Source organism: Mastigoproctus giganteus, chromosome 11 (assembly GCF_048544385.1).
Source record: "Mastigoproctus giganteus isolate SK-2022 chromosome 11, ASM4854438v1, whole genome shotgun sequence".
In the NCBI taxonomy this organism is placed as follows: domain Eukaryota; kingdom Metazoa; phylum Arthropoda; class Arachnida; order Uropygi; family Thelyphonidae; genus Mastigoproctus; species Mastigoproctus giganteus.
In genome coordinates, this window is record NC_143585.1 from 149,959,999 (window position 1) to 149,975,243 (window position 15,245).

At 35.8% G+C, this 15,245-nt stretch overlaps 1 protein-coding gene across 1 annotated transcript in view; it reads left to right on the plus strand.

The window, feature by feature from the left end:
* The window catches only part of SMC2 (structural maintenance of chromosomes 2), a 640,522-nt gene that overhangs the window by 119,796 nt on the left and 505,481 nt on the right, over nucleotides 1–15,245 (plus strand). The window contains exons 7-8 of the mRNA XM_090385021.1: nucleotides 3,182–3,331; nucleotides 10,659–10,848. Of these exons, the coding sequence (XP_090241147.1) occupies nucleotides 3,182–3,331; nucleotides 10,659–10,848 (340 nt within the window). The remainder of the gene's footprint in view (nucleotides 1–3,181; nucleotides 3,332–10,658; nucleotides 10,849–15,245) is intronic.

A 15,245-nucleotide genomic window follows, 5' to 3' on the forward strand; every position in this document is an offset into this window, starting at 1 on the left:
TTTCCCTACTGTTTTTTGCAAAACACTTTTCTTTTGCCTGTCTTGGCCCAGATATCTCCTATTCTTCTCTCCTGCTTACAGTTGTTGGATTCCCAGCTTTTTTGAAAATCAAATCTATTACCATTTATTGTCTTGTTTATTCATGACTGTTCAAAACTATTACCATTTATGACTTCACCATGATATTTGGCGGCTCCGTAGCCAGGTGGGCAGGAGCGGCAGTGCATAACACATGCTTCTTGATTAGGTCGGGGCTCGAGCCTGTGACCACCAAATACGGAGGATGCGGAAAGCTCAGGGAATGACCACCGCATATCCCGGAGCAATATGGCCTTAGTTGCTAATGCCCCTAAAAACCAAATAACAAACAACAACAACCATGATATTTTTACGATACCTCCATTTATTCCTACGGGACGCAAAACACATTTCCACAATTTTTTTAAGTTTGTACTGGCCGGCAAAAACTTTTCTAAAGTTGAATTTGCGTAAGTCGATTATTATGTAAGTCAGGGAGTTGCTGTAATGCTTCACCATAGGAGAAGACTGTTGTTCCTTATTCTCGGCTTATATCACCACCCATACAGCACTGTTTCAGATGCACCTCCGTAGCCAGGTGGGCAGGAGCAGCAGTGCATAGCACACACTTCTTGATTAGATTGGGGTTTGAACCTGTGACCGCCAAATACGGAGAATGCAGAAAGATCAGGGAATGACCACCGCATAACCCTGGAGCAATATGGCCTTAGTTGCTAATGCTCCTAAAAACGAAGTAACAACAACAACTGTTTCAGAGTTATACTTAGCACTTCAGAACCCAGTTGTGAAGTGCTAAGTATAACTCCCCAATATGAAAGATGCCTGATGGTGTTAGGTAATTTAGGGCTAGAGCCTCAGGTTACAAAAGAATTGTGGAGTTATACTTGACAACTTGGTTGTCCCCATCGCAATGCCAGGGTACCTTCGACCCACTGATGAAGTGCCATTAAACTCTGAAATATAGCCATATAGGTGGTAATATGTGCCGAAGATAAGTAACAGTAGTCTTCTCTCTCCTGTGTTGAAGTGTTACTTATTCGAGGTAGTGTAATATTATGGTAACTCATAAAGGTATTCGCCATATGAGATATACTTAAATGATGCCAGTTCGTAACTACTTAAGTAGTTGACTTCGTACAGAAGTGATGCTGTTGCACTAACTTGCAGGTAAGTTAACTCCTTTCTTAATCTGAGGCCCTATCTCTAAAATTACGTCGTAATCTAAATTACATTACGCCCTGAGGCATCTCTCATATTGTGGATTTATACTTCGCAACTGGGTTGTCATCGCAACACCAGGGTACTTGCCCAGCCACCAATGAGGGGTCAGTAAGCTCTGAAATGGTGCTATATGGGTGGTGATATTTACCGAGAATAAGTAACATTAGTCTTCTCCATAGGTGAAGCATTACTTATTCAAGGTAGTGCAATACTATAGAAACTAGTTGTGAAGGTATTTGCAATATGAGATATACTTAAATGATGCCAATTTGTAACTATTTAAGTACTTAAGAAATGATGCTATTGCACTAACTTGTACATAAGTTAATTTCTTTCGTAACCTGAGGTTCTAGCCCTGAATTACATTTAAATTACATTGTAATTTAAATTACCTTACACCACAGGCATTTCTTATATGGTAGAGTTATACTTTGCAACTGGGTTGTCATCATTGCAACCTGCCCACCCATTGACGAGGAGCCAATAAACTCTGAACCGGTGCTGTATGGGTGGTGATATCCGCCGAGAATAAGTAAGAATAGTCTTCTCCTATATAGCGAATTGTTACTTATTTGAAGTAGTGCAATATCATGGTAACTGATTGTGAAGGTATTCGCAATGTGAGATATATTTAATGATGCTAATTCGTAACTCCTTAAGTAGTTGGCTACACACAGAAATGATGCTATTGCGCTAACTTGTACTTAAGTTAGCTTCTTTCGTAAACTTAGGTTCTATCCGTAAATTACATTGTATTTATTTTATTATTAGTGTTGTTTTACTCTTTTTTTTATTGTGGTTGGTGCCATCTAAGCCTTAATCTTCCTTGTACCCTATGGCCATTATTAATACTAAAGTGTTGGAAATTTGCATTTTTTTATATATATCCTGAAAATAAAAAAAAAATAAAAAATGGTAACATGAAAATAGAAACTTCCTTTTACATTTAACAATATATGGGAAATATAGCTTTGAATATGACCCCTGTATGGGAAAAGGTTGGACACCACTGCTTTAAATGGTTTGAGCAAGCTGAATGCTGGTGGGATTGTTTTTCTTGCTCAGATTACACACTTGGAGCATAAATTGAAATTGAGGAAAGATGGTGCAGAAATTTTCCTTTAGTCAGCAAGTGGTTGATTGCTTTATCAAACATCCATTGGTCCTTGTGGAAGTTGATAATTTAAAGAAATTTAAGGAAGGCCTAGACAAACTTCTGAAGGGAATGGGTAGGTACAATGGGAAGTGGGTTTTTTTTTTTTTTGTATGGCTGATGCTATATAAGTTTGGTTTCTTGTATCATATGGCACTACTAATGCTAATCCTGAAATTTAAATAAATTAAGTGCACAATGTGATAATTAGAACAATGCACAGTAATTCCAGACTGCTGGTTACAACCAAGTGCAATAGCATCTCCAAAAAAAATGCCACAACGGGAATGTCACCTAGTAGATAGTAGCTCTGTGACTGAGAAGTTTTTTAACTTTAAGAACTTTAGTACCATTTTTGAATTTTTTAAATAGTTTGAATTAAAAGGCATGCTACAATTCATGCCCTTTGCATGTGTATTCAACATCAAAAAGTTATTAAACAATATCACCTTTCTTATACATAAAACAGAAAATGTTTATTGTTCATTCTGAAATTCTCAGAAATTCTTACTACTAGATATCTTAAAAGTATAAATTCATAAAAGGCATAATCTTTTATCTTAAATCAGAAATCTTAAAATCTGAACCTTTTTTTTTTTTTTTTTTTTTTTGTGGTGAATGAGATGCCAGTACTTTTGTTTATCATAATAGCAGTAGCCTCTAAATTCTTCTTATTAGTTTTAACCAGTAGTGTCTTGTTTGCAGTGCTATATTTTGTTAATGTTTGTATGAATTTAATACCTATGTTTAGTTTTATTTTCTTTTAAGGAAGCAAAAGGAAGGTTATTAAAACTTGAAGAACAACTGAAAGAAAAGCAGATGATGGAAGCACGGATCAACAGTCAAGTACAGAATAAGAAAGATCTACTGAAAGAGGAAAACAAAATGAAGAGAGAGATAGAGAAAAATTTACAAGAGGTTGGATAATATTTTTTTTCTGTAAATGGGAAAAAAAAAAAAAAAAAAATGCTTGGTGTATTCATTTTGACATCTCTTGTGTTAAACAATAAATGAAAAGCAAGTAAGTGAGAAATAATTGAATTCCCTCAATTTTCAAATTCCATTGGAATAGAGGTTCATGCACAGCTTCGGCCTTTGAAATGCCTTTTGGCCATCAGGTTTTGTTGGGAATGTAAACTGTCCACAAATTTTCACAAAAACAACTTTTATGGATATTCTTATGTTGCTGGTTGTAATTTTTGTTACATTCTTATCTCTTAGCAACAGCACCGGTATGATTTGCATAGTTGCCTCTATGGGAATTGATCTTAGTGAGTCCTCTTGACCTTAACATTTTTTGATAATCCTAATTTCTTACTTTTGCATAAAGGCTATATATTTTTCAAGATTGGCTTTCACAAAATAATGATCATTAATACCGAAAACTTTCTTTAGTTCTGTACCGTCACCTAGCAACTGCGTAATTAAATCTAAATGGTTATCAAAAGTGGAACCTTGAATAGTTGTAAAAACCTGCATATACAGGGTGTCCCAGGAGGAAAGGTCAATATTCCAGGAGGTGAAAGGATAGGTATTTTAAGCAAAAATGTTCATATAAACATGTGCTCTATCCTGAATGGTTTCTGACAAATTTGGAACAGTTTATAATAAATTTTAAAAAATGCCACCATCAACTTCAGTGCACTTTTCTTGCTCTCAAGAGAACATGGAGTGTTGCTTGTCCAAGTGTATCTTCACGTTCCTTTATATGGGCAACAGCGTCCATTATGCGATCTAGCATATAATCTCTTGTATCCACCTTTCTTCTGTACACTTCACTCTTCATCCAACCCCCATAAACAAAAATCTAATGGGGTTAGGTCTGGAGATCTTGGTGGCTGGCCAGTTAATGGCACCATCACAACCAATCCACCGATTAGGGAAAATTCATTCCAGTTGTTGCTTCACACGTCTGGTAGAATGGGAAGGGGTCCCGTCATGCTGAAAGCACACAGTGTGGCCAAAGGAACGTCCCCTAGTTGTTCACCTAATGTATTTTGCAAAAATTGAAGGTAATTGTGTCCTGTCATTCGATGTTCTAAAATAACGGGACCTATCAACAGGTTATCGATCATACCACACCACACATTGATTGAGAAACGAAATTGGAAATTTGTTTCCACTGTACCATGTGGATTCTCGTGCGACCATCGATGAGTGTTACGTGTGTTGTTGATTCCATTCCGGGTAAACGTGGCTTCATCAGTAAATAGTATTGATGGAAGCACTTCACGATTGGCATTTAACCAATGACAAAATTCAAGACGTGTGGCACTGTCCCCTATGTGAAGATTTTGCACACGCTATGGGTGAAATGGGTACAAGCTCTCTTCATGTAGTGTTCGCCATACACGTGTTCGTGAAACACCGAGATGTGAAGAAAGTCTTCGCGTGCTAATTGTAGGACTAAACTGAACCATGTTCAGAATGTGTTCCCGTTCCTCCACATTTTCTTGACGTCCTTATTCAGATGAAGCACGAGCACTGGGAAGCATACCACTTTCACACAATGTATTGAAAACTTTGGAAAACACTCTACAATTCGGAATTCGATGTGTAGGAAAGCACCAATGGTATCCTTCAACCGTAGCAGGAACACTACCATCGCAGAAACCGTAAACATACAGCAAATCGGCATTAGTAAAAATTTGTGGCATTTTTAGCAAACACTTCTACAATTAGAACTGAAAACTTACTGCTCACTGATTCACTTCTACAGTCTCAACTGATAACTGGCAACTGACAATCAAATGGTGCAGTCTGATGGGAGGGAAGGAAAATGCACGCCAATTTCAAAACAGAAGTATATTAAAGTAGCTCTATCTCAGAAACCATTCGGGATAGGGAAAGTGTTAATATGAACTTTTTTGCTTAAAATGACCTATCTTTTCACCTCCTGGAATATTGACCTTCCCTCCTGGGATGCCCTGTATATATATATGAAATATGAAAACGAAGAAGTGGAAAGTTTCTGACTTCTATTCCAAAACAGTTCATTCAGGGCCTTCAAGCTAATTGGATTGATCAAAATGTTCCCTAATGTGTGTGTGTGTGTGAATTTTAAAGGGGATTAGTCAGTGCTAAAAAGTTAATAGTTGTAAGTAATTTAGTTACAGAGCAATGAAGACTTGGTTTGGAGGGGAAAAAATATTAATAAACCCTCTTTGGAATATTACAAGCTGTCTTCCTTCCACCAGTTTCTTTCAAGTTCTATGACATGCTATAGTGCTGATATCTTTATTTGAAAACATTGTATCTGCATATTTGTCAGCTCTGGATTTATGATGGCATATCTTTTTGATCCCTTCTTCTTATTGTCCTGAAATTTTTTTCCTACATCCTTTTCACAAAAAATGTTAAAACTATTGCTTTGCTTTTATATTTCAAGTTTGATAATATATAACACAGCTATGATGCTCAATATGTTCTACTTTGATATCAGTATTTGTAGAAGAATAAAATAAATTTACTTCAATATGAGAGGTATATTTATCTCTATTAATGTTTGCAGTCCATATCTAATCTTTGACTCGTGATCATATATTTGCTTGCATGAAGACAAATAACCATGGCTTCTAAGTCCATGTGCGGGGACAAAATCTCTTTATTTAAGATTCAAACTCACACACTCTGACACTTTCCATTCCTGTGATCATGACATACGATTGTAAAACATTGTCTGCTTCAGGAAGGAAAATCGTTTTTTAAAATTTATATTTATTTTAAAAATAAATGATACCGAAGGCAAGATGAAACAATTGATATCGAAGGCAAGATGACAGTTTCACCAGTGCTATGTGGCTTTCCAGATTTTGCTATTATTTTGCTGATTTCATATGATGCTAATAAACAGCTATCTTTATTGCTTGCTTGTTTACTAAAAATCTGATCCAATTTGTTTCTTCCTTGAAAATTGTCTCGTAGTTTTTGGAAATACTCCACTGATTTATTTTTCTTTTCGCTGTGCCTTGTCTCCAAATGGTGACAAAGCTTACTTGGCTTCATGCTATCATTAGACAGCACAGTCATACATATAAGACACATTGGTTTTGTGATATTCTCTGGTGATTCAATAAAACCATATGAAAGATATTCAGTCAAATATTGTCTTGTTTCCTTCTTTGCATGAGCCATGGATAATCTGAATACAATAATAATATTATTAACCTCAAATATTTAATGTTGGAAATGCTTGTAGGTACTAATGGAAGTATAGTTCACTAGAACAATAATGTTCAATAACATAAACAATAGATTTCACCCCGACGATGCCGATTACTCACTATAGAATAAAATGACTGACTCTTTCTAGATTAAATAATGTTTTCTTCTTCGAGAATTTTCTATGGAAAGAAATTTTTTTTTTTTTTTTTTTTTTTTTGGCGTCAACTAAAGAAGGTTCCAGAAAATAAGAGTATCTTCTAACTGCGAATTTCTGTACTTTTCTATGACATTAGTTTATTTTATTATTATTATTTTTATTTAACAAATTATTTTATTTATAATATTTTATCATGAACCCCTTAGCTCATATTATGGACCCCCGAAATACAATTTTTTCTTGTGGACCCCCTCAAATCTTCTATGGACCCCTGGGTGTCCATGTGGACTCCGGTTGGTAAACCCTGTTCTAGAGTTTACATAAGAAAAGAGGTTCGAGCCCGTCACCACCAAATACGGAGGATGCGGAAAGGTCAGGGAATGACCACTGCCTATTCCTGGAGCAATATGGTCTTTTCATTTGTTGGTATGAAAAGCCTAGTAGCTTCCAAGATTAATTGTTTGAATGCTTCCCATTTTCAATTTGCTGTTGGTAACATCATCAGTTGGTTCCACCGTATAGAATTTATTTACTGTCTCAGACCACCGTAGTCCCCTTCACGAAAGCAAAAACCCTTTCCATGACCCTTGATGGTAGTTACCTCTTTGAGTAAATCACACTTCAGCAGACTGTCTGCCACCTAGTGGTTCCTTTATCTGCAGATTCTTGATGCATGAAGAATCACTACTGATAATCAGATCAAGAGTATTACTCCCTCTAGTTGCCTTGAGAACATGCTGCTGTAGAAAACAATCATCCAATAAATCCACAAAAGCCTTGCTAGTGTGTGTGTGTGACCAACCCACAAATTCCAGTCAATATCCGGGAATTTAAAATCCCCCATTATAAGATACTCGAATTTACTGGCTCACTCTATTTCTCCCCACCAAATACGGAGGATGCGGAAAGGTCATGGAATGACCACCGCATTTCCCGGAGCAATATGGCCTTAGTTGCTAATGCTCCTAAAAACCAAATCACACACTCTATTTCTCTGCACAATTGCTCATTATACTCAGGAGATTCATTTAGGCCTATAACACACACCTCTCATTTTTCCTTTCCCAGTGCTTATGTCACGAGAAAGACTCAACATTGCATTGTCTACCCACATAAATTGGATGCACTTCCTTAGATTTTGTATTTCTTAACTGTACTTTTTTAACTAAATAAATATAGCGACCTAGTTATTACAAACGTAACATCATGAATTCATGCACATAAGTTGACAGGGGATAAGAAAGTTATATAACGTAACTCTGAGATAATATTCGATACCGAAATACATATATATATAGTGTTATAACTACATTGGGATATAGGTTTAGGGTTATATTTTGTATTGAAATTTTATTGAACTTGAATAGAAATAATGACTCAGACCAGAGCAGAAAAGCAAAAGGCTCAAACTAGTGGAAGTGCTGTCGCTCAGGGGAGAACTGAGGGGAGTGGTTGTCCTCTGAATCACAGTCTATTGAAATGCACTGCTTGTTTGATGTTTGTGGAGAAATCAGGAATGGGACATGATATTGCCAAGGGGAATGTCTTTGTGTGTGCACGATGTAAGGAGTGCGAGGAAATCAGCTGCCAACACGGTATTGTTATGGGCTTATATTACAGCTTTAAGGACAGGGAGGATGCCCTCAAAGAATTTAAATTGAGGGGGCCCTTCAAGCTCTCAGCTGCCTACATCAATTCCACAGCTTGCACTTGAACATCACGCAACACAGAGGAAACCCCCCAAGGCAGAATGCACTGGTCCCAAGGGAACTAGTTGTTGAAGGTGACTATTGTCAGGGAAACATTGAAATTTAATAAGATTAATAAATTTCACCGATTAATTGATACTACTACTATACTCGCTATCTAGTTTTCCGTTAAATCTTACGAACAAGCACACTTTGTGTCTTATAATAATGGCGGCAAGTTATGAACTGTTAATCTGCGGATACGAGGTATTATTTACTTTCCAAATCGCGCTATCTTTTTAAAATAAACCACAGAGCTTGACTAGGTCTATAAGCTACTTAATAGAAAATAATTTAATCTAACAATTAAGTCAATAAAGCGGCTATGTATAATTAAAAACTTTCATTTGCGACAGCTGCAAAACCTGTCCACACGTGGATTTGATACCCTTACCGATACTAAGTAATATCCTACAAAATCTCTATCTAAATTCAATTTAAACTAAAGTATTGATACTAGGAATATATAGCAACTCTAAAAAATAAATTAATGTGCCAATTTAAGTCAATAAAAAAGCAAAAACTTCTCTATTTGCTGGAGCCGTAAAAACTTCGCATGTTCACATGTACTCTCTTGTATGGATACTTCAAACCTGTTTAAATCAAAGTGGGCATATTTTGGTCCCTTGCACTTCGAATTAAGCAGGTTTTTCATGTTTCTCAGTGATAGCAAAAGATAACCATAGGTTGCTTAGTTTCGTGCTCTGAGTCATTTGCTCTCTTCTCTGGTTTTACTCCAGTCAATTCCCCTTTGCTTGATATTGCATAATGGTGACCTCTGATATATGTACTCAGGTGCTGGACATTTTTCTATCCATTTCAGCTGTTCTAAAGTGACACCTGATACCAAGCTAGTTAGTGGCTCATGCAATATAATTACGAATATCTCCACTTAGTTACAAAGTGTACTGAAAGCAATAACGAAAAAAAGAGAGAAATGTCGTCCATTTTTTTGCATGGATTATAAGTATTAAACATGGATATTCTCTTTAACGAGTATGTACAGTTGTACATAATAAACAATATAATGCTTATTTTAATGTATTAATGTACATCTTGTGTGCAGTGGAGTGCATATCTATTAATAGCAGCAAAAATGAAATCTCGTTATCTGACATATGCATGAAATTTATTGAATTTCTCCACAGCGGAATTAATGTCTTTTTTTTATATTGACTAAATTAACATCTTAATCATCTCTTCATGAATGTCTATCATAGAGGTTCCCAAACTTTCTAGGTTCACGGCGCCCTTAGTGTCCCAGTAATTTTTTCACAGCACCCCTAAGCCAAAATAAACACCTAACTCAGTGGTTTTCGACCTTTTAATTTATACCTATATAATAATAATTTTATTCTTTATATAGAGGTACTAAATAAATATCAATTACAGATCAAAAACAAAATTAAAAAGATACAGTACAATGGATACTGTACACCTTTTTATAATGAAATAAATGTATAAATTAAAAAAAAAAAAACCCCAACAAATCACATGGCACCCCAAGAATGTTGTTGTGTGAACACCCTGGTTGAAAACCACTGGTCTATCATAAGAAAAATAAATGACAATTACAAAAATTCTGCATATTGTTAATAAAAATATATTATTAAAATTTTTTTGAAGTTAATTAATACTGGCATGTTCTGATCTTGCACAAATACTTAGAACCTGTATAAATTGAAGTTGGCATATCTTAGTTTTTTCATATTTCTCAGCGATAGTAAAAGTTAATCTATGTAGTTTGTTTTTCTAAGCAACTGAAAGCAGGAGACTACAAGTTGTTTACTCTATGCTGTGATTTTAGTTTTCCAGTTTATTTTTCCTCTTTGCAAGATATTGTGTAAAGTAATCTGTGATAGGTTATTGTGCTAATTATAAAGTAATAATAATTATTATTATTTTAAGTGTTAATTATGTTTGTTTGAGCTGGGCATCAGCTGTGCAGGTAGGCTCAACTGATGTTGAGTCTGTAACATGCCTTTTGCCCAATAAACTGACATTTACTCTTGTGCACACATGCATGCCCGATCTCTAAATTAGAACCCAACACTGCAAAAGTAGTTTAATTATTTTGTGGAAGAAAATTGAATGCAAATTTTAAAATAGAAATTTATCTACGGTTAGCTACTTCAATGAATAACAAAAATATAATATAAACTGTAATTTTTATCAGGATAAGAATTCTATTACACAAAAGGAGAAAGAAATGCAGAGATTATTACAACAGTTAAAGAAATTGAAAGAAGCTAGTCAAAATGATATGGAAACGGTAGCTACAGCACAGAAGCATTTTCAGTCTGCTGTTGCAGGGTTATCAAGTAATGCAGAAGGGGAAGAGGCCACCTTAGCTGATCAGTTAATGGGTTAGTATATATCAGTATTTATTTATATAGAATTTGCTTTATAATATTATTAACAAATAACCATTGTTAGTTTTATTAACATGAAAGAACTATTAACACTTTTGCTGCCACCTATACTTGAGAGAGTGCATTGAATATGTCATAATTTCAAAATGTTGAGAAATAAAAATGTTCCGGACATTCTGAAAGTTTGTGGATAATGGTTGAGAAATAGTTCAGTCAGTATGCTGACAGAATCGAGCAGTTAATGTTACACGCCTTTTACGTTTGCACCACTTGTATATTTAACTGTTTACGAATGTCCACATTATGTAATATGGTACAGTACTCAGGTGCCTTTTTGAATGCTTATATGCATCAGACACAGCAAACATGTGAAATAGGTTCAGTTTTTTCATATAATGTGGATTATATCCTTTGTAAAATTTTAGATTATGGGAAAATCTAAAATTTTTGCATGTGAGCTGTCTACTCATCTTCCTATTCTTTAGATTCAGTATCCCATCGGTATATTATTCCTTTAAGTGTATCTATCATATCTTTATGCAGCATGGGAGTAAAGTCTACCAACAGCAATAATAATAATACAAGTCCTTCCCCAACTATATTAAATAATACAAGTCCTTCCCCAACTATATTAAATAATACAAGAATTATTTGGGTCTGGTTGGAAGGGTGGAGATGGGGTTTGAGTAGCCCAAACAATTCTTGTCTAAAGGCACTGTAACTGCTCCCTGTTAATACTGTGGGCCTACTCATATTTTTTCCTGTTTGAGCTTTGTTGTCTGTGGGCTTGTCCTAATGGATCATGGTTTCCCCAAGGCAATGCCAGGGAACCTTATCTGTGGCACTCCATAAATGATACATGATACCAGAGGGGGGGGGACAACCCAGTGCCACTGAAATAGAAACTCAGTGTGGACTTAGAAAACAATTGACCCCCCCCCACCATATATTAATGTAATCTCTTCAGTAATCTGTATATGAATTCTGGATACTGCTGTATTTCATTAAAATAGTTGCCTACTCTCCAGGTTTTTTTTTTTTTTTTTTTTTTTGGAAAATGTCTTTTTTTTTTTTTTTTTTTTTTTACTTTATTTGATCTCTTCTTCTCCATCTTAATATAGTTAGTGATAAAAGTTTTTTTCTTTTCACAAAAAAAATACTAAAAGTATGTTAAAATCAGAATTTTAAAACATAATAATAAATAAATAATAATTTTAATTGCTGATTATTTTCATTGACTAATTCTGTGTCAGATGTGCTAGCCTATGTTACAAAATTGAAATGTAGCCTGTATGATAAAATGCAATATTTCATTGTACTTGAGTGGTGGGAAGCTGATTAACAATGTCTTTGAGTAATATTTGAGTTTTGAGGAAGCGTGATGTCACTGCAGTGATTGATGTGTTTCGTATGCCTCCCACTGCCTGTGTTCAGTGTAAGATGTCATGTGATCCTAGTCATGTGGGCATTTTTTTTTGCCACTGGCCTAAGGTGCCAGTTTCTGTGGATGCGAAGATTGCAGAAGAACTGTTGTCTTGCTGAAGCGAGTGGCAGCTGTTACATGATCAAATTCCCATGCATCTTTGCAACAAGCAACGATCAGATGACGAAGTAGTGTTGAAGCTGGGGTACTATAGGTGCAAAGATTAACTGAAGGGGTACCAATTTCTACGATTGCAAAGATTGCAGGAGAACTACGCAGTACATGCTGGTAAATGATGAGTTATCCGCTTAAATTTATGTAATATCTTTTTTTAAAAAAAAATCATGACACACCATGTTTTTTTCTGGCAAAGTGAATTGTAAAAATGCAGTAGATTTCTTCTATTTATATATGATTAAATTTACTTTGTATGGTCACGTCACAGATGAATTTACTCGTGTAGCAGGTAAATAGGTAAAAGTTGCACAGGACAGGCTCGCTAAAAATTCTTCTTGAAGAAATCACAATTTATTAACTCTGTAGGTGACTGATGTCCTCTAATCTAAATTTTTTTTTAGAAACTTTTTCTAATTAGCAATTATCATTACTAGTGGCATATGATGTAAGGAAGCAAGCTTATACAGCATCAGCCAAAAAAAACCGGCACTTTCCATTTCACCCATCCATTTGCTCCAAATGTTTGTCTAGTTCTGCTTTGAATTTATTTAAGCTGTCCACTTCTAAAACAACAGATGGAAGTTTGTTACAGAAATTAATCATCTGCTGGCTAAAAGGCAAATTTCCATACATGTTCTATAACTACCTTTCCTCAATTTGAATTTATGTCCCCTCAGGTGATTACTCTGGGCAAGAGGAAGAATTCCATCAGCATTGAGATTGTTCAAACCATTCAAAGCCTTATACACCTCAATCAGATCACCTCGCAGGTGTGCCTAGTCTCCAGACACTGTAATTTGCAAAACTTTAGCCTTTTTTCATAACAGCAAGTCTTTGTTCCATTCACTAATCTTGTTGCCCTTCTCTGTACTCTTCTCAGCAGCTCTACATCCTTCCTAAAATGAAGCCTCCAGACCTGTATACAGTACTGTGTATACGGTGTGGCCTGACCTTTGCCTTATGCAAGAGGATAATCAATTCCTTATACCTGCTAGAAAAATTCCTGAATATCATTGACAAGCCACCACGAACTGCTCTTGCAGACCATCTGCACTGCTCACAAAACTTCATATCTGATTGCACAATTTCCCTCAGGTCCTTTTCATTCTCTACCACCCTGAGCGTAACACCACAAAGTTGATACATTACTCTGGGTGTTACTACTAACCATATACAGTATTTTATATTTGTCAATATTAAACTTCAGTTGCCACCTTTCAGCACATCTGCTCAAGTTTTCTAGATCCTGTTGCAGTAGTGTACTTTCATTAGTGTCATTAACAACCCTGCCAACCTTGGTATCGTCTGCAAACTTAGACATTAAGCCTGATATACCTTCATCAATATCATTAATAAATACAGAAAATAACAGTGGTACAAAAACTGATCCCACAAATAACATTAGTCCACGAAGAGCATTCTTCATTGATTACTACTCTGTCTTCTCCCACTCAACCATCCCTTTATCCATAGCAAAAATTTGCCTCCAGTGCTGCACTGCTCCTTGTACAGCAGTCTTCCATGTGCAACAGTATCAAGAGCCTTCCAAAAGTCCAAGTATATGATACCAAAAATTATTCTTTGCATCCAGTTCCTTTGTGACCACATTATCTATCTAGTCAAATTTGTCACACAAGATTTCCACCTAACAAATCCATGCTTTGTCTGAACTATAACTGAAGTCTTGTTTAGATGATTCTTTGACCAGTGTCTCCATTAATTTCCCTGGAACAAATGTTAAACTAACAGGTTTGTAATTGCTTGTATCACCCCTTCATCCTCCTTTGTGAATGGGTCTCGTTTGCACTTCTCCTGTCCATGGGTATGCCCCCTGACTCCAATGGAGCTCTCATAATTATTCTTAAGGGTTTGCTTGCTTCCTTTGCTGCCTCCTTTAATATAACTGGATAGATCCCATCCACCTCATGTGTCTATCTTTTGTTTAGCTTTAATAGTTTCTGCTCCCCTTTGCTCTCAGTTATTACAAAATCATTTAGCTCAATGGCAGAGTTTAATTCACCTCTGGCATTCCAATCCTTAAATAACTCCATGTGTAAATAGAGATGCAAAATACCCATTGTTTGCTAGCTACCTGAGCAGGATCATCAACAGTTGAACCATCGATATCAAGTGGACCAATCTGATTGATCGCCTTTCTTCTAGAGTGAAGTAAGTAAAGAACTCTTTGCTGTTTTTCTTTGCATCCTTTGCCAAAGATTTCTCGTAATCTGCCTTTGTTTGCTTAACCTTCTTTGTGACTTGATTACAGACCAGCTGATATCTACTCTAGGCTTCTGTGTCACCTGTTAATTTATATGTATCCCAAGCATTTTTCTTCTCTGCCACATGTCTCATTAGTTTTTCTGACATCCATTTAGGCCTAAACCTTAAACATAATTTCTTAGTTGGTATGAAAAGTGTAGTAGCTTTCAAGATTAATTCTTTGAAATTGCTTTCCATTTAGAATTGGCTCTTGGTAACATCATCATCAGTTTCTGCCACTGTATAGAGTTTAAAAACTGTCTCAGACTGTTTTTACAAAAGGAAAAACCCTTCCCTTTACCCCTGTTGGTAGTTACCTCTTTGAGTAAATCCCACATCACCACAGTGTTATCACTGCTACCTAGTGGTTTCTTTTTCTGAAGATTCTTAATTCATGAAGAATCAAAACTCATAATCAGATCAAGAGTAATACCCCTACTATGTGCCTCCTGGACATGCTGCTGTACAAAACAATCATCTGATAAATTCAAAAAAGCCTTGCTGGTGTGTGAGTGACCAACCCACTAAT